This window comes from Budorcas taxicolor, chromosome 10, assembly GCF_023091745.1.
Source record: "Budorcas taxicolor isolate Tak-1 chromosome 10, Takin1.1, whole genome shotgun sequence".
In the NCBI taxonomy this organism is placed as follows: Eukaryota; Metazoa; Chordata; class Mammalia; order Artiodactyla; family Bovidae; genus Budorcas; species Budorcas taxicolor.
Genome location: NC_068919.1, coordinates 89,115,688 through 89,135,973, shown reverse-complemented (window position 1 = coordinate 89,135,973; position 20,286 = coordinate 89,115,688). Strand labels below are relative to the sequence as shown.

The window sequence follows — 20,286 nt, the reverse complement described above, 5'->3', positions numbered from 1 at the left end:
TCAAATTCATGTCCATTGAATTGGTGATGGTATCTAACCATCTCGTCCTCTGTCTTCCCCTTCTCCTCCTGCCTTCAATCTTTTCCAGCCTCAGGGTCTTTTTCAAGGAGTTGGCTCTTCACATCAGGTGGCCAAAGCATTAGAGCTTCAGCTTCAGCACCATTCTTTCCAATAAATATCCAGGGTTGACTGGTTTGATCAACCCTGGATCAAACTTGACTGGTTGGATCTCCTTGCAGTCCAAGGGACAATCAAGAGGGTTTTGTTTAAGTACAGGTAAGTGAATCACTGTTCCAGAGATGCACCCCTCTACTTCTTTATCCTGAATTAATCTCACTACTAGGTCCATGCTACTCTACATAGAAGTACTGTTTATTCTCTGTCTCTTGGGATCAAACTCACCTACTTAGAGATTATCTTTCTCCATTATTCCAAATAGAGATGACATAGCCCATATAATAAAGCTTAAGTGAAGTCGCTCAGTCGTGTCCGACTCTTTGCGACCCCATGGACTGTAGCCCACCAGGCTCCTCCGTCCATGGGATTCTCCAGGCAAGAATACTGGAGTGGGTTGCCATTTCCTTCTCCAGGGGATCTTCCCGACCCAGGGATCAAACCCAGGTCTCCTGTATTAGAGGCAGACGCTTTAACCTCTGAGCCACCAGGGAAGCCCCATGATAATAAAGCTTATGGATCAGTCAAAACAGATCTATAGCTTCAAAATATGCACAATCAAGACCAGGGTCTCCCAACTACAACAAAGTAGCAAATCTGGCTCACCACAACTTGATTTAAATATCTTTTTATCAGAACACAGCCCTGCTCATTCATGTATTTGTGTATTACGTATTCATGTATTTATATATGGTCTACTGTCGGTTTTTCACCATAACAGCAGAGTTAAATAGCTACAACAAAGAGCTTCTGACTCCCAAAGACACTCATATTCATTATTTGGCCTTTTACAGAAAAAAGTTTCTCTAAATAAAAGGTTTCAGGTCTCCATTGTTGTTGTTCAGTTTGAAAGCCACGTCCAACTCTTTTCTGACCCCACGGACTATAGCCCACCAGGCTCCTCTGGCCATAGGATTTCCCAGGCAAGAACACTAGAATGGGTGGCCCTTTCCTTCTCCAGGGGATCTTTCCGACCCAGGGATCAAATGTGTGTCTCCACATTGGCAGGCAGATTCTTTCCCACTGAGCCACCAGGGAAGTCCATCAGAGTCTCCACGCCTGTATTCAAATCCAAGTTGTCCCTATCAACCACCAGCTGTATGATACTGGAGAGTATGTTCCTTAATCTCTCTGAGCCTCTGTTTCTTCATCTCTAAAATGGGAATAATAACAGAATCCCTTTCCAGGATGCTACAAGAAGGACTCAATGTGATAATCCAGGAAGCTGGCACAGAATAAGTACTACATCAGTATTACCTGTTATTAACTAATATTATTCCTCTAAAATCCTTTATGCAAGGATATTTAGTACTCTCCTCATTCCCTTCTCCAGGATACAGCTCTGAAACACTGGTAGACATCTGGAATGAAGAATTCACCCTTGAACTCTGAGAAAACCACATTTCTATGATGTGATTAAAATGAAGACAAATCAAGTTTAATTAAACACTGAGACTGGCAATTGTGCTTCGGCCAGAAGCACATTTCTAGTAAGTGTTTAATAATGTGATTACAGAGTGTACCGCAGACACTGGGATGTGAGAAACAATAGTACATTTGCATGTGAATATACATCTGTCAGCCAAATGAATTCGAGCTTCACATACAGTGCAAACTGGAATGTTCCTGGGAAATAGATGGAAAAGTAGGGTAACAGAAAGGGATAGGAGTGCAGGAATAAACAAATTTGTGTAGAATCCCAGTGCTGACACTTCCCAGTCCTGTGACTGAAAGAAATGTGCTCAAACTCCCTATGCCTTGGTTTATTCATCTGTAAAATAGGGAGACTCCTATTTCTCTCTTGCAATCAATGGACAGATTACACTAAGTGAAAACAGTCTATGAATGTTGGCCAGCCTATCAGTGGTCTCAGTTCGAAGGTGTAAGCTGCCAAGTCACAGTTTTATGCTTGTGTCTGTAGACATATGTCTGATAAGTGTTAGTCGCAAAGAGGCGGACACTACTGAGTAATTAACATGTATCAGACACCTGTCTAGGTAGAGGGGCAGAGTTTGTTAGCGTTATCCTAGAGAGCCCAGGGAGAAGGCAATGGCACTCCACTCCAGTACTCTTGCCTGGAAAATCCCATGGACGGAGGAACCTGGTAGGCTGCAGTCCATAGGGTGGCTAAGAGTCGGACACGACTGAAGTGACTTAGCAGCAGCAGACAGCCCAAGGTTACAACCTGAATTCCATCCCATAACCACCCTTGTCTGGTCCGCAGGCTCCATCAGACACATTCATGTGCCACTGAACCCTGTTCTTGCCTGACTGTTAGGCACCCTGTTGCACTCTCTGGAACTGCAGGTGGAGTGTAGTACACAGAAGCGTTAGGTTTGCCTTCTAAGAGTTACAGACGGAAGTTCCAGATCTTCATGGACTAACTTATGACCCAGGGAGTTAATGTCATAAGCCTCCAAATTCCATTTGCAAAGTGATGATAAGAATAGCCTCTCCTTAGGGCGACAGTGAAGATTTAATCTAAGAACCATGTTTAATGCCTGACACAATAACTGCACAATCAAATTTAGGTTTAATATTATCTTGCTTCGGTACATGCAATTCTCTTCTACCGGACTATGGAATCCTTGAGGACCTGGGTTGGTTTTGTTCCCATTATACACCTATCACCTAGCATGGATTCACATGTAAAGTAGGCTTTGAATAAATATTTGTTGAATGGTGAATGAATGAATGCATAAAGAGATCACTTCACTCAAATCCACTCCACTGATGAGAAGGAGGATTAGCAATCTTTTTTAATATAAAAGGCAACATCAGTTAATAAAAAGACTTTTGAAGTGCTTCTGCTATTTGAAAATGTGATATAAAATTTTTTCTGGTCCATTGTCCACTTACTTCCATCATTGGTTTTGCTATAACCTCTCACTTACGGCTTTAATTGTCATTTTCTAATTCTGCACCTGGTCCCTAAGTGTTCTTATGCAGCATTGTGTATCCATCATTTGCATTTGGCAAACCCCTCCATCCAGGCCAACACAGTGTCAGGGACTTATTGTAAAGCTGTAAAAGTACCATGTGAAAAATTAATGCATCTCATGGAGCAAACTGTGACTATCACTGGGAATCTAATCCAATCCACCATAATTCCATGAATTGAAGATTAAAAGTCCCTTTTTGTCCTTGACTCATCTGTCCTTCCTTCCCTGACCCTCCTTTCCCCTTTCTTCAGGCTGCTGGGGTATTGACAGGGATTTAAGAGGAGTGGAAGGTCTTTATCTCTTTGAGATGAGCTGCAATATGATTACAATCGATTGAGTGATTTACAGTTTAGAGCGCCTTTCATTACCTCTGTGCTTTATAGAATTATAAACGATATCCTGTATGTGAATATATATTATTATTATTGGATATTTATGTACTATCTTCCTCTAAGAAGCTAAGCATTCTTTTTTTCGGCTTTAAATAACTGCAGGGACCCTGAAAAACTTGTGCAAAGCTTAAACTGAGGAGACTGAAAATTGGAAAGTTTTCCTATAAATAAAGCTGTACACTTGGGTGAGTGTTAGGACATTTGCTGCTCACATAACTCTGGGGCAGAGAGAAAATTGTGTTTTAGCTTAGGATAATAATTCTAGATTTTCATAATTAAAGACAAATTCTGCAGGCCATAATTTCATTTACTGCTGGAGCTTCTCTGTGACAATTGGACAAACAAAAACTTGTAATTCACTTGGCCCAGGTTTGGAATTATGCAATATTTGATGACTGTTTTAATTCAGAATAATTTTTGTTGTTGTTAAGGCCTTGCATAGAGTAAGAGGTTATTAGTATTTTTATGTCACACTATCTCAAATGAGCATAATTTGAAAATCACATTAAGTTGTGACCATGCTCTAATTCTAAGCTTCAAAGGATCATTCTAGGGATCTGGTTTAATAAAAATGTACTCATTATTCATGGAAATTAAGAAATCATTTTTCTTAGATCCCTATTTAAATAGTGCCTAGAAGTGACCCTAAAACTTCCTATTCTTATTTCATTAAGTTCCTGGACTACAATATGTATAATATTTAACTTATGGGTAAATAAACAATTTTCATGCACCTTTTAATTAGTAAAAATTCAGCTTCTTCAAATCCCAAGATAGTCTATTGAAGATGAGAAAAACATAAACCAGGACTTAAGACTAAGTGTCCATCTCATAAAGTCCTATAGGATTTTCCAGGAAAATGATTCTTCTGCTCAACAAATATCTAGACTCAAAGTACTGCCCTGTTCACAAATGAATTCTATTAAGTTACTATAATTGCTATCATGTTATATAATGGAAAGTTTCACCATTATAATGAGCTCCATTGTATGCTATTTATTTTATAAATAACCTTGAGTCACGTGTAGCTTAACGTCTCAGAAGCATACACCACATGTCTCTGTGCCCATGTCCTGTGTGTCCATGGGTGCCTCGCCGTCTCCTGGAAGTATTCTTCTCTCCCATAGGATGATTATATATATAAATAAAATCATATGTAAATACATAATTTACATATATCTATGTACACAGCTTTGTCTTTTTTGTTCTGGGTGGTTATGTTTAATTTTAGTATTAGCTAGAGGCTCACAGTTTGCTTGAAACTCTTATCAGCTTCTAAGAGACATTTACAGGGAGAGAAAGGCTCTAGGTTTGATAGCGGTAATTGTATTTAACTTGTAAGATACAAGGCTATTTATCTTGTGGCTGGGAACTCACAGAAGAGAAAGGAGGTTTGCCTGATAAAACAAAAATTAAAGAAAAAAAAAACTAACCACTCTCTCACCGCCCTCTCATTCTCCAAGCCAGGACCATGAAACAAAACAGACTTTCACCTAATAAAGCTCTTCTTGTCTGCTTAGATATGCTGCTAGGAGGTAAAAAAGGATGGTAAAAGGAAACAGCCTCCAAGTCCCCAAGGCCTGAGCGACGGTGAACAGGAAGGCAAGTGTCATCAATGCCCAGGGGAAGTGTTGACTTCTAACCTGGCAGAAATTGAAAACTGAACTTGAGAGAAAACTTCTAAACTGTCCAGACTTGGGATAGGTCCAGAATTTCTGGGGCTTACCAGTGCCCCTGGAAGAAGCAGAGTGTGATTAAACCATCCAGCTCTCAAGTAGGATGGTCTTGGATCAGAATAACAGCTTGCTACATGAGCCAGGTAAGTACCTGAACTCTCAGAACTGTTCCTCTGTAAAACGGGGACAGAATTACCTTGACCTCAAGAGTTACATTAGGGCTAAGATACTGAACATGAAGCAGGGAGTGTGTGGGAAATGCTGAACCAAGAGCAACCATCACCATCTGGATAAGTTTGGCTGAGAGATGCTGGCATCTCCACTTACTCCATCTCTGGGACAACGACCCTATAAATTGAGTGGAGCACGTGTGTAGGACTTCCCTGTAGCTAAGACAGCAAAAAATCTGCCTGTAACACAGGAGACCCCGGGCGTTCGATCCCTGGGTTGGGAGGATCCCCTGGAGAAGGGAATGGCAACCCACTCTAGTATTCTGGTCTGGAGAATCCCATGGACGGAGAAGCCTAGCAGGCTATATCCATGGGGTTGCAAAGAGTCGAACAAGACTGAGTGACTGACATTACCACTTTGCCAGTGACTATGTAATGACAAAAAGCATTAGATGCATTCAGGAGGTATAAGAAGGTAAATGTACATTGTATTATCAATGGAGTAATTGAAGATTTATATTATATAAAACAGAAAGAAGGAAATAAAAGAGTAAATTCTAGGCCCACACTGACAAATACCAGTCACCAGTATCAAAGTGTTAGTCTCAGACTTGAATGAAAAATGCGTTTGAAATGAAGTGAAGTCAAGTCACTGAGTCATGTCCGACTCTTTGCAACCCCATGAACTGTAGCCTACGAGGCTTATCTGTTCATGGGATTTTCCAGGCAAGAATACTGGAGTGGGTTGCCATTTCCTTCTCCAGATCTTCCCGACCCAGGGACTGAACCTTAGTCTCCTGCATTGTAGCCAGACGCTTTCCCATCTGAGCCACCAGGGAAGTGGATTTAAAGGGATTTAAATCCCTAAGTGCCCAGGACATAATAATTGCACAACAAAAATAAACCTTCAGGGCCATACAAGTTACACGGCAAGTGTGGCTAGGTGTGGTTAGTGGCTACCACGCTGAACAGTACTGGCATGCACTCTGAATGAAGAAAAGAGATATTCTTAGCTTTCTAAACATCAGTGGTTTTCAAACCTACCTGCACACAGAATCACCTCGGGAGCTACCTAAAAACACTGATGCCTGGACCAGTGCTTCTCAAGTTTTACTGTGCACATGAGTCACCTGGGGACCTTGTTCAATTCAGATTCTGATTCAGTAGATTTAGGGTGGGGCCCAAGATTCTGCATTTTTAACAAGCTCTCAGGTGATACTGAAGTTGCTGATGCTTGGGCCACACCCCACACCAATTAAATTAGATCACCTGGGCCTGGGACCTGGGCACCCAGGGAGTTTTAAAAATTCCCAAGAGAATCTCATTCGCAGCCAGGTTAAAGAATGCTGCTTCTCTCTCACTCTCATATATGTGTGTGTGTCCCATATATATGTGTGTGTATATGTATATACACATATATGTACATATGTGTGTATATATATATATAATTAATTTTTTTTCACCAAAGACAAACCCTAGGAAGTTGAAAGTCTCTTGTAAATAGAAACTCACCTACCTCTGAATACTAATTCACTCCTGACAAACTGGAAAAAAAAAAAATGACTGTTTAGCCACACAAGTATTTAGCATACACTGGTTTGATCAATTAATTGATACCTCTTGTGATCAAATGTTTGAAGAACTTCTTGCAAGATGGTTTTAAAATATACTTAGCAATGCTTGAACACCTTTATTAAGTGAGTCTATTTGATGCTATAGCTCTACAGTCTGAAAACCATGCTCAAATATGGCTTTCCCTTTGGGTTGAGTTTATACTTCTTATTCCCCTTGCAGGACTTCACTATCTATGTTTTTCCTCCAGTTGAACTGAAAGTAACACTTGTCCTGAACAGATGAATGAGCAGGTAGATGGGGCTTGTTTTAATGTGTGCTTCAACTCTGGCAAGGCCTCAAATGTTTGCAGGCAAAGACGAAAGAAAAGGAAAGAAAACCTCCTGGCTAGGAAGTAATGAAAACCCAAGGCCTGAGAAATTCCAGCATCATGTCAAGCACACAGACTTGTTTTTAACCCTTCAAAGTCTCTATTGTCTAGGATGAGAGGTGAACAACAACAACAAAAAACACTCTCTTATCCCCATGAATGCTACAATGAAGGGATAATAAGCATTTGAAATAAAATATGTTGAAGACTTTCTTTAACTCAGTAATTCTCAACTGGGGCAGTATATCCCTCGGGAGACATTTGATGTTCATGGAGATGCTATTGGAATAAAGTGGGTGGAAATCAGGGGGTCCTGCTAAACATCCCACAATGCACAGGGCAGCCATCACAGCAAAGGATTATCCAGCCCTGAATCTCAACAGCACCAAGGCTGAGAAATCCTACTAACTAAACAAGCTCAGGCAAGGACTTCTATTTGAGAATATCTTAATGAAAAAATAAAAATGAACATCTCATAACCTAGTGTCCGTATCAGTAAAAATGATGACTCGGAGAAAGAGGAAAATGGGAAAGAAATTTGAGGAAGTGAAACCTGAGGATGAGGACGGGAATCTTGGGTCTGCCCCTCAAGCTGTGATACTGGGTAAGTTATTTTGACTTTCAGAGGCTCAACAATCTAACCTTAATATGAGTATGGTGGTAATAATACCAAACCCAGTTCCCTCATAGGAGGGGTTCAGGAGTAAAGGCAGAGAGGCATAGGGAGGTGCTTAGAGCATCAGTAAGCACTGCCGCCGCTGCTGCTGCTACTAAGTCGCTTCAGTCCTGTCTGACTCTGTGCGACCCCATAGACGGCAGCCCACCAGGCTCTGCTGTCCCCGGGATTCCTTCTGCTGTCCCTGCCATTTCCTTCTCCAATGCATGAAAGTGAAAAGTGAAAGTGAAGTGGCTCAGTCGTGTCCGACTCTTAGCAACCTCATGGACTGCAGCCTACCAGGCGCCTCCATCCATGGGATTTTCCAGGCAAGAGTACTGGAGTGGGGTGCCATTGCCTTCTCCAAGGGGATCTGGAGCCAGGCTAAAATTAATTCCTCATGCTTGACTCGCCTTTCACCTCCCCTCCCTTGTCCCCTCCACCACACTGTGTCAAGACAGCAATTAGAGGCTTTATAAGGAACATCTGTCAGTGCCTGGGTGATAACTCTGGGCCGATTTTTCTTTTATTGCCCTCTCCTGTTCCTTAGCCTTTCTATTTTCAGGTTCAAAGAAAGAAGCTGCTTTTGAGTCGGATCTCCCAGAATTAAGAGATAGAAGATTCTGATGGCTACAGAACTATTTTCATTTCGGAGCCGTCCTGATTCACAAAAAGCCAGTGCTACCTGCCATGGGCCCAGCTGGTTTCTAAATCCTTCACAGTGGGATGTTTCAGTCGAGTCACACAAAATCCTATAAATGTCTGTGAGAAGGTTCTGGAGTTGACCCACTCATCCTGGTGTACAGGGACCTGCTGAGCAAAAAGAGTTTCCTGCGAGCACGGCCTCAGGATGGGATGATGTCACTGAATATTCTGCAGGAGCGCCTCTATATTTCTCTCTTGTTTAAACGGTAGCTTTAGACAAGTAGCACAGCTTGACCCCTCTTGGTGGTTTCTAGACTTCTCACTAGAAGTAACAAGAAATAGGGTCACTTGTAGCGATGTGGATGGACCTAGAATCTGTCATACAAAGCGAAGAAAGCCAGAAAGAGGAAAAAAAAATATCATATATTAATGCACATATGTAGAATCTAGAAAAATGGCACAGATGAATCTATTTCCAGGACAGGAATAGAGACACAGATGTAGGGAATGGACAAGTGGGCGTGGAAGGGGGAAAGAGGAGAGTGGGACGAATTGGGAGATTAGGACTCACGTATACACACGACCACTGTGAAATCGATTGCTAGTGGAAAGCTGCTATAAAGCGCAGGAAGTTTGACTTGGGGCTCTGTTTTGACCTAGAGGGGTGTGGTGGGGGAAGGTGGGAGGGAGATTCAAGAGGGAGGGGATATGTGTAACATACGACTGACTAATTGCTGTACTAACACAACATTCTAAAGCAATTATACTCCAATAAATTAAAAAAAAAAAAGACGGCTTGGGGAATGGATGGATATATCACTTTTGCAGAAACTCTATCAAGATCTTGACCAGGTGGCTTTGTTCTTTGATACCTAGATATAGAGGGTGTTTTGATCTTATGGTTGAACAATAAACAAATATTACCAGACTGCTCTAATGGAGCTTTAAATTTAGTAAAATGGATCCTTTCAGTAGCACAGGAAAACAAGAGGGAGAGAAAATAAGGTATCCAAAACTGAAAAGGTGAGACACTCCTAGGAAGTCCTAGTCCAGCTAGAAAGCTAACTTCTCAAAGACATCTCCAATCTAGGTAACAGGGAAAAGTGACAGCTTCTTTAAATACTCAGTATTCTTCCAACTGCTTCAGGGAAGCACATTACCACTGTCGTTAGGAGGACAGCTTGGCCTCACTACAAATGAGTCTTCTAGCATGGCTAAAAGAGCTTGTCTTTTTTAAAAGAGGATTTTCTACTCCAACCACCTTTGTGTGGTTACTGTATTGATCTTTGTAATATGACACTTTAAGAAAAGGAATAAATATAAGATGACACAAGAAAGATGCTCATTTCTCTCTCTTCATTTTTCAAAATCTCCCCCAATTTGCCATGGGACGAATCTTAGAAATGGTGCTCAGCTTGGAATCGGAGAATCTGGTCTCAGTTCTGTCCCTCATTTAGTATTCTCTCATGACCTTAGGAAAAAACACATTATCTCCCCGGGTTTCATTTTAAATTTGACATAGAGAATAAAGATGCCTACCCTGCCGAATTTACAGGCTATTTAATGAAGTAGTCTGTATGAGTGAATATGTAATAGTAAGAAATGCTAGTCAAACGTTTGGTAATCCTCATAGCGAACATTCATTGAGTAATGACTTATCTGCCCTAGCATTATGTGGGATATTATACACGTATATTCACAACAGCCCTGGAAAGTAAGTATTATCATCATCCCGTTTTATAGACTAGGAAACAGAGACTTGGGAGGATCAACATCTTGATTAAGGTTTGAAACTGGATCACCAAACAGGAGGAATGAGCCCTTCTGTAGAGAACTAAAAAAGTAGTAACAGGGAGAGTAACACAGGAAAATGAGGGGAGAAAGAACCTGGCGTATTTTTTGAAAGCATTATAGAGCCCCTCAGAGAAAAAAGTCAGAACTGTTAGAAATTCTTACACTTATTTTACAGTTGTTATATTTTGAATTATATGTGGGGACATGTGCCAAACATTTCAGTGCTTAGGGCATTTCAAGGTCTTAACCGAGCAGGCCTTGGAATTACAGCTAACAGTACCAGGATCCCAACTCCAGCCAGTTGACTCCAAAGCCCATACTTACGACTGCTATACTGTACCATGTCCTGCAATAATAACACATATTATTACTAAATAACAGTTACCAACAGTTACTAGTCATAATGGTTTTCAGTGGGAAGCAATGCCATTAAAGAAAAGTGTATTCTGTTTTGAAAACATAGGAAGCAACCCATAATTGGGAATTAAAGATACAAAGAGATGGGCACACAGCTAGGGTGACTGGTTTTCTTACATATATGTGGCTTTAAAAATGGCCGTTAAAGAGCCTGCTCACTGCTAGCAGCAAACTCGTGAATTCCGTTTTGGCTCAGGGCAAGTGTTAGCATCAGTTTAGAATCTTTGAAATTCCTAATAGAAACATAACAATCCCTACGGCAGCAGTGGCAAGGCCAATGATAATATGCACGGAAAGGGATTGATTTTTCCTATGAACAAATGAACAGTTTTTAAGATCTCGGGCTCTTTTGATGGCTCTCACTCCTCAGCCCCTGGAGTTGAAGCAAGAAGCATTTAAAAATCAGGTCTATTAGTGTCTGGTGAATTTGGATGATGCTGAGAATTCACAGTAGCTGCTAACACCTCTGGCTTTCCTCAAAGGCTCAATGATAAACACAGAAGGTCATTTTTGTGCCTATAATAATCTGAGAAGTGCTAAGAGTATGTTGAGAGACTCCCAGCAAAGACTGAGCTGGATACTACATGGTGAGATGGATTGAGATGGTGGATAAGTGAGTGGGTGGGCTCTGTGCTTCAGTACTTTGGGGGGTCTTGTATGGTCATCTGTGAATGCTTCCATAATTCTTAATCCAGACATAGGAAGACTACGGCTGATAGAGGAAAAAGCAACGCTGATTCAGGCATGAAAAAAAGTAATCCCAGCCTTCAAGTAATGCGACATTCTTAGGCCACAAATAGGCAAATGTACTTTACATATGTCTCTCATGTGTGATGATTATTAGCTAAATGGTTCTTACACTTCTGGAAAGGTGCTTCTGGCTTCCTCACCCCTCGGCCCACCTCACTAAAAAGAAAGTGATAACAGTGAGAAAATCATGGGCTATTTGGAGTGTAGGAGAGAAAGAGTCAGGCGTCACATACATGCCCCCATTAGTGACAAGTTCAATATTCTGAGCTATTCTCTTGTATCCACCAGCTGATAACGCAATGATGAAGCAACAGTCTTTAGCCAAATAATTTTTCCTCCCATTCTGGGCGTGTGTATCATCAGCATTCAGGCTCTCGGGAGAAGTGAAAGATAAGAGGGAAAGCTAAGGGATTATTTGAACAGTCTTTCTAAAGAAGGCAACCTTCCTTCCCACTGCCCTTGATTCAGCCATCTGGCCCTGGGAGTTTGCTGGTGAACTCACCTTGACTATAAAATTTAAACAACTGATGAACCCCTCTCCCTCTCACACCAGCATGCCTGCTATTAAAATACCTGTTAGGACTGATCTCTGAAAATCAAGGTAGGCTAGTATAATTGAGAGAGAAGAAAAAAAAATAAGGGCAAAGTCAGCCAAATGAATGAAATTCCACCCTGAAGTTTGATGCTCCTCAAGTTTAGTAAATTTCTTTTTACAGTCTTTTTGCCATCTCTGGCCATCTGTATGTTCAACCACACCTGACCAAATGGTGCCACAACCATTAATCAATAATCACACTGATTATTCCACGAGAATGGATACTCGCTTATACTAGAGATGATAGCCCTTACCCCCATTACTCATCATTTGCAGTGCCCAAGCAAATCCATAGTCATTGTATTTGGTATGAGCCAGTCAGGCACTCAGACTAAAGAAGTATTCAGTGCATAGTTGGGAAGTCTCCAGAAGCTCCTATCCTGAACCCAGTCCTAAAAAAATATTCAATAACTTAGCTTCTCATCCAAAAAAAAAAAAATGATGTGTGCTTAATGTTCAGTGTTTTCATGATCTGGTGACAGTTGTGAGAAAGTCTCCAGTTGGAGGCAAAAATGGGAGAAAAAACGAGAGCCTGGTCATCAAGGGTCAAGCATGTACCTGTGGGATAGTGCTCGTTCACCGGCCAGTTGTCCACCTGCAGTGTGGCATTGCCGCCGTTCCTGGTGAAGCGCACCACGTGGTATTTGCCATCGTTCACCGGAGTCCTCTCCTCTTTGATGGAGATGTCAACTGTGCCAATATTGAAGACAACACCGATCTTCCCCTGTTCCTACAATAAAGAGAAACAAAAGGCAAGTCACCACCAACTGCAAGACTTTCTCCCTTTCAAGTTGATCCTGAAACTAACAATGAATCTGTAGGTACCCCAGAGAGAGCTGTCAGCTTGAAGTTAATAATAGTATCCTACATTTCTCCGTGGGCTTTCATCCCGAACATAAAAGCCAAAGGTACAAAACCACCCAAATTGCTCTCAGAGGCTGCACTGCACAGGTTACATCATTTGATTGCCCTCAACAGATATCAAAGCTGGAACCACAGAACTACCGAGCAAGTGAGTAAGGACACTGCAAGGTTCTGGGAGACGAATTTGGCCTGCTTTTGAGAAAAGGCTAATCAGACACTGAATTGTAGGTTCCCTCACAATTCAGATTTAGGATTTAAAAGGGAAATACCAGGCTGCAGCACTTTGGGGGACAATCAAGACCCAGAGGAGGTGCACACAATGGTTAAAAGCCAATTCCATAGAAGGCGCCACTGTAGGTTTACTCCTGGTGACACATTCTGCAGGTTGAAAGAATTTGGAAAATATATCCTCAGGGGAGGCAGCTGGAACTGAGCTGGGGTTTCCTGAGTCAGATGCTGGCACTCTTCCTACGCTTGTAGCCCTATTCCTAAGGTTAATCCAAAGAGGGAGGTAATAGTCACTGCTACAACTTTATGTTACACAGCAGAAGAGAACCTCTGTGGCCCTAACACAGACTTCTAGAAGGGAGACACAGTGAATTCCAGAAGGGTAACATTAGGGCAATGAAGGTGATGATGATGGTGATGCTGGCGGTGGTGGTGACATTATCCAAACCCTGGGAAGTGCCTAGAAACACGGACATGTAAATAATAGTGCTATTAAAGTCTTACTCTTCTCCTCCAATAATTGGTTATGACTAAGAGTTGGAATTACTATTCAGAAGATGACATAGCAGCATTGATCAGATATAATCAGTCTCCTGCCACCTCTATGAATGTACCAGCATGCAGGGTGTCAGGAGACATCTTTCTCCATTTCTCCAGTTGTCTGGCTTATTGGTTAAACAGTTGGACTTTCAAAAATAATAAAATTTAGCTGCAATTCTGATGTTCTACAAGACTGAATCACAATATTTGTTCCCATAGTCTCTGCTATGCTCTGTTTCTTTATATTCAAGAAGAAGGAGGAAGAGAAGGAATAAAGGGTGGAGAAGAATATTGGAAAAGAAGTCCAGAATCCACATAAACCAAGACATAGCAGAGATTTCACTGAATCTCAAGTTTATTAATTTGGTTCATTCAATACGTAAATACACTATTTATTAAGCACTCACTATACACAAAGCTGGGGCTTCCTCTGTGGCTCAGACAATAAAGAATCTGCCTGCAATGCAGGAGACCTGGGTTCGATCTCGGGGTCAGGAAGATCCCCTGGAGAAGGGACCCACTCCAGTATTCTTGTCTGGAGAATTTCATGGCCAGAGGAGTCTGGAAGGCTACAGTTCACGAGGTTGCAAAGAGTCAGACATGACTGAGTAATTAAACACACGTGCGCACGTGCACACACACACGCACACACACACACAGACACACACACACACTTAGTAAGAGTTCTGGTGAGATTTTAGTGTGCAGGCACGCACACACACACACACACACACACACACACACACTTAGTAAGAGTTCTGGTGAGATTTTAGGTACTGGTTTCTGTGTACTTTGCCACACATCACTTATTTTCCCAGAAGACAGGCCTTCCTCAACTAGCCAATTTTCCTTTAGTATGTGAACACATCTTGTGCCCAACGAAAGAATGAATAAGGACCTAGGACTCTTAATCTTCAAAAGCAGGAATCTAGACTGCTTTCAGCATGCAGGAATACTTAGAAACATCACTGCTTCCTTCGTGCCCTGAGAGCGCAGCACGCGATGTAAACGATGTCTGCAATTTCCATGTTCTGTTCTCTGGGAGAAGTAATTTAGTTGCCTCCCCAGATGGAGACTAAACATACTCATTTTCTTACATTTTTAAGAAACAAGATTTCTGAAGTCCCTGTGTATTGTGTCAGTGTGCTCTCAGCTATGCTTCGCCTTCCTATCTCTGTATCTCCGGCAATAAACAAAGTACCTACTATTAAAACAGGATGCATGCGTAAATGAACCTGATGAAGGCTTCCTTTGCATCTTTCATGCCCATAATTCATAGTATTGTGATCCATTTTCTTCTTTCTCCTTAATTCTCTGGGAATGTAGACACGACAACATGACTTTTCTGCTTCTTCTTACTTCAAGAGTTTGCATGAACTTCTAAGGGTATGTGTGTGTGTGTGTGTGTGTGTGTGTGTGTGTGTGTGTGTGTGTGTGTGTGTGTGTTGGTACCTAATCATCCCCAAGCCTAAACAAGCAAGGTTATAACAACCTGCGTCTTGCTAAGTCACTTCAGTCGTGTCTGTAGGCTGCCAGACCCCTCTGTTCATGGGATTCTCCAAGGCAAGGTCCTGGAGTGGGTTGCCATTTCCTCCTCCATAACAATAACCTTTTTAGCAGAACTGAAGGACTAGGGGAGTTAAGAAACCATGACTGCAGATACCATCACTCCACTGCCCCCCCATGCGGGCTGTTGATTGCACCACTGATCTTCTATAAAAAACCACTGTATAAATCCTGGATGCGTGGAACGGACGGTTGATGATTCAATTCACCTCAGAGTCACTAATTAATCAGGGATGGAGAACAGTTTTAGGGGGAGAGAGCAGACCTTGAAACCAGCCTTCTGCAGCTTTTCAGCCATAGCAGCGGCAAAGTACAGTTCTGGCTCACTGAGTGGTCTGATGAGCGAGATATGTTCACTTGGGCAGCTTTTCTGCAAGATCCATAATAGATTCAGGCAAAGAAAAGATTTAATCTCTGCCATAATAAATATTTGGTCCTTATCTTAGGCACCACATGTTTGCCATTGCAATCACTGTTTCGGAGAGGGCTTCTTAATCCTGCTCGAGCGTTGCCCCTGTCAGGGGAGACCCTCACCCACGTTTCATTGTTTCCTGCAGTGGTGAATGTGGCTGGCCTGGACCTCAGATGTGGTCTCTTCCCTCACAGTAATAAGATTTCATTACTGCAACCCCCTCGTCATTTGTCTTGGGACCACAGTGGCATAATAGTCTGTGGCTAACTGCTTTGTCTCAGTTCATTACAAGCTTGGTGGCAAATACCCATACAGTTGCCCCGGCTTGAATCCATCACGCTCAGCTGCCATGAAAATAAACTCTGCTGGCACAGGTGTCCAGAAAAGAGAAGATGTGAAGGATAAAAAACACTGGCTTTGGAGTCAACCCTGACTAACCTTGGGCAAGTTATTTAACTTTTCTGAACCCACATCTTAATAAGATATAATGGGGACAGGAGACCAGCTTTATATACTTTGGAGGACTGTTATAACATGATTAATATGATAATCACGAATGTCACGATAGTCATGATTTCATAACTGAAATGGCAAGATTAATATGATAATACTTCATAAAGAATAAAATATTATACACACATATGAGATACACGAGAACAGGAGAGTGAACCATCCAATCATTTGACCATTTAAAACAGTCTGTGATTACTAGAGAAACTAGTTGGTTCAATATGATAAACATATCTTTTAGCATCTCTTGGTTCAAACAATACCACTGACTTTAAATATATGAGCTGGGCAGGTTGTTTAACTTCTGATATTTCTTCTGTAAAGGGACGAATGGAGGATTTTAGAAGAATATACATATACATGTGTGTGAAGCACATGATATATGGCTAAGTATACACTGCTGCTGCTACTGCTGCGAAGTTGCTTCTGTTGTGTCTGACTGTGACAGCAGAGACGTCCCATAGATGGCAGCCCACCAGGCTCTGCCGTCCCTCGGATTCTCCAGGCAAAAACACTGGAGTGGGTTGCCATTTCCTTCTCCAATGCATGAAAGCAAAAAGTGAAAGTGAAGTCGCTCAGTCGTGCCAACTCTTAGCAATGCCATGGACCGCAGCCCATCAGGCTCCTCTGTCCATGGGATTTTCCAGGCAAGAGTACTGGAGTGGATTGCCATTGCCTTCTCCAGAGTATACACTGGGAGCTCCATAAATGTCAGTCGCCTTTTCTCTTTCTTTCCCGTCATGAATGTAGCTGAATGTAGAGGCACAAGCCAAGGACTGATTGGTCTGACAACATTGTTATTAAGGAATATTGTAGAAATCAGTGTGATGTGCTGTGCTTAGTCGTGTCCGACTCTTTGCGACCCCGTGGACTCTAGCCCACCAGGCTCTTCCGTCCATGGGGATTCTCCAGGCAAGAATACTGGAGTGGGTTGCCATGCCCTCCTCCAGGGGATCTTCCCAACCCAGGGATCGAACCCAGGTCTCTCACATTGCAGGTGGATTCTTTACCATCTGAGCTATCAGCAAAGCCCAGAAATAAATGTAAATTTTAGCAAATAGAACAGTAAAAAAACAAGATTTGCACAGTTGATTTTCTACCACAATTTGGTAGTGTCTCTCTCTCCATGTTCCTTGGTCCCTTTTATAGGCCTCTCCAAGATAACCAAAGTGTAGCTGCAAAAAAACAGCATGACTATAAATTTTAATAACTCCACACCCTTCACCACTAAAGTTACTACCAAGGCAATCATTTCAATCTATGTTCCTTCTTGATATTAAATACAAAGACAAGTGGTAAATCAGAAGACATTACCAAAGAATCCTCAAGTGCATTCAGGAAAAAACTGAACAGTATAGAAAACAGCTATCTTTACACTGTCAGTAAGCCATTCTTCATCAGTAATGACTCTTTATGAGCCCACCTGGTTCCTCAAATTAGTCCAGCTCCAGCTTTCCGATCCCTCATCAACCAAATCACAGTTACTGCTATGGAGAAGACCCTAGAGATGCTACAATACTGGAGTCAGATTTGGGGAGAAGAAATGCACATGGGCAAGAAAAATCCTCAGGAATAAAGGTCTCCTTGAAGGAGATCTCTTCATTCATTCCAGCGTGCCCCAGAGGAAGGCGGAATGCACCGGCTGCTATTTTGGAAAACCGCAGGTGAAAGAAACAGAACTGGGGCCCTCAAACATATGCCATGATGATATACAAAGAAAGTGGTTCTCAACATCTCAACTTCTGGCTTCACATGGAATTTGTGAGTTCAGTGTTAGGTGGTCACACATGATAACAACACGTATGTGAGCCCTCTTAGGGTCAGACACTGAGGTCCACCACACTCATTTCAGAATTCAGGTTCTAGTTAATAAAGTGGACCATGGCACTGTTTACTACAGCGGTAGCTCTCCTCCATCAGGGGCTCATAGGAGGAGAAATTCTGGGTTCTCTTGTGATAGTAGGGCCAATGGACCAGTGTTGGCCAATGAAATCAGGTGTTGGCCAATGAAATCAGGTGTTGTTGGCCAATAACACCCTGAACCATCCAATTAATTGCTGATGTGAGACCTGCCAGAGTTCTCCCATTTGCTCCGAAGAAGGGCTTCCCAGGTGACTCAGAATCTGCCTGAGTTGCAGGAGACCTAGGTTTGATCCCTGGGTTGGGAAGATCCCCTGGAGAAGGGGATGGCTACCTACTCCAGTATTCTTGCCTGGAAAATTCCATGGACAGAGGAGCCTGGTGGGCCAGACTATAGTCCATGGGGTTGCAAAGAGTCGGACACGACTGAGTGACTAACACTTTCCCTGCACCCAGCAAATTCCTGGTAGTAGCTTCTTTGTCAGTCTGGGTCCTTGAGTGAGGATGACAACAAGCCACAATGCGACAGACATGGAGCACTCGAGAAACAAAGCTTTGCTCCTGTGTGCCAGCAAGAATGTGAAGCTGTTTGTTACGGCAACATAACCCAGGCTATCTGGATGATGAACTATGTGCTCGGCAAATAATTTTAATAGAATAATTTTCAAATTCTCACAATTACCCTCCAAATTTTATAGGTTAAAAAGATGAAGATTCAGAGATTTGAGAATTCACACAACTGCTAAGAAACACATTTAATATTAGAATACAGGTCTTTCTGACTTTATAACCCATGGATTTTTCAACTTGTTATGTTTCCATTATATGTATTACATGTTGCAACTGAGTTATATATATATGACAGTATATACATTACGTATCATACACTTTACATCTGTATAACCTGCCTGATCTGTCTGCCTAAAGTACTTGCATGCATTTCAAATGTAGGGATCCTAACAGGTACTCAGTAAATGCTGGCTAAATTAATGGATGAATGAATGAATAATGAATTAGAATGTGTGGTCATGATAGAAAAAAAAAATGGTGCTAATAAGCTTTTACACCATGGGAAGCTAACTAGGATTTGAACAGTATAGGATGATGCAGAGAATTGGTTATCTATATTGAGAATTTTTATTTGCAATACATCTTAGGCAAAACATATAGTCTCATTATGCTTTATATACACAATCTAAAAATATAAGAAGTGTTAGTCACTCAGTCATATCTGACTCTTTGTGACCCCATGGACTGTAGCCCACCAGGCTCCTCTGTCCATGGACTCTTCCAGGCAAGAATACTGGAGTGAGTAGCCATTCCCTTCTCCAGGGGATCTTCCCAACCCAGGGATCGAACCCAGGTCTCCCACATGGCAGGCAGATTCTTTATCATCTGAGCCACCAGGGAAATACAAAAGGATAAGCTACAATTTACTTGATTTGTCAGATAATTTTGACTGAGGGAGGTTTTTATTAAAGTTCACTAGGATAAAACACCCTGCATTTAGTAGATCACTCATGGGTTCTTGTTACTATTAATTATCTTTCAGTGAAGACTGTAAGTCCATCCTTTCAATATTATAGTCTCCTTGTTCTAGACCCAGGATAACTGTGAGATAATAAGCCATTAGTGTGTACTTCTGGTGTACAAAGCCATGTGCTATGAAGGGATTCAAGATCAGGTCTCTCTTGATAAGTCCAAGGTGGAGAATAAACCTATCAGGAATCACTCAAAAGACAAGGTTCCAAACTGTGTAGCTGGAGATGGTTTGAACTCCAATTAACATTCCATGACAAGACCCAGTCTTCTTCCTTCGAGGAGTCTACATGTGGCTGTGTGGCAGGAAGGGCAGGGAGGGACGAAGAGAAGGTGTGTTCTGGGTCCCAGAAGCCTTTATGATTTAGAAGCAGAAGACCCAAGCCCTGTCAAGGCTCTGCATCTTTGGGGTCCAGCTGATCTGCAAGAGGTCTCAGCTGTCTCTATGAAAAATGAGAACAGCATTACACAGACAACAATAATACTAATGCCTGTGTTAGATGGTACTTAAGAGAAATGAATGAAACCTTGGCAGATTATGATGTGCTGCACGAAGGATGCTATAAGCATAATGTTAACAGTGGGGGTGTAGATGGCAATAATAGTAAAGAGCGT

General features: G+C 41.9%; 1 protein-coding gene across 1 annotated transcript in view; it reads right to left on the bottom strand.

The window, feature by feature from the left end:
* The window catches only part of NRXN3 (neurexin 3), a 1,753,959-nt gene that overhangs the window by 194,968 nt on the left and 1,538,705 nt on the right, over nt 1-20,286 (bottom strand). Inside the window, exon 17 of the mRNA XM_052647275.1 lies at nt 12,711-12,882. Within this exon, the coding sequence (XP_052503235.1) occupies nt 12,711-12,882 (172 nt within the window). The remainder of the gene's footprint in view (nt 1-12,710; nt 12,883-20,286) is intronic.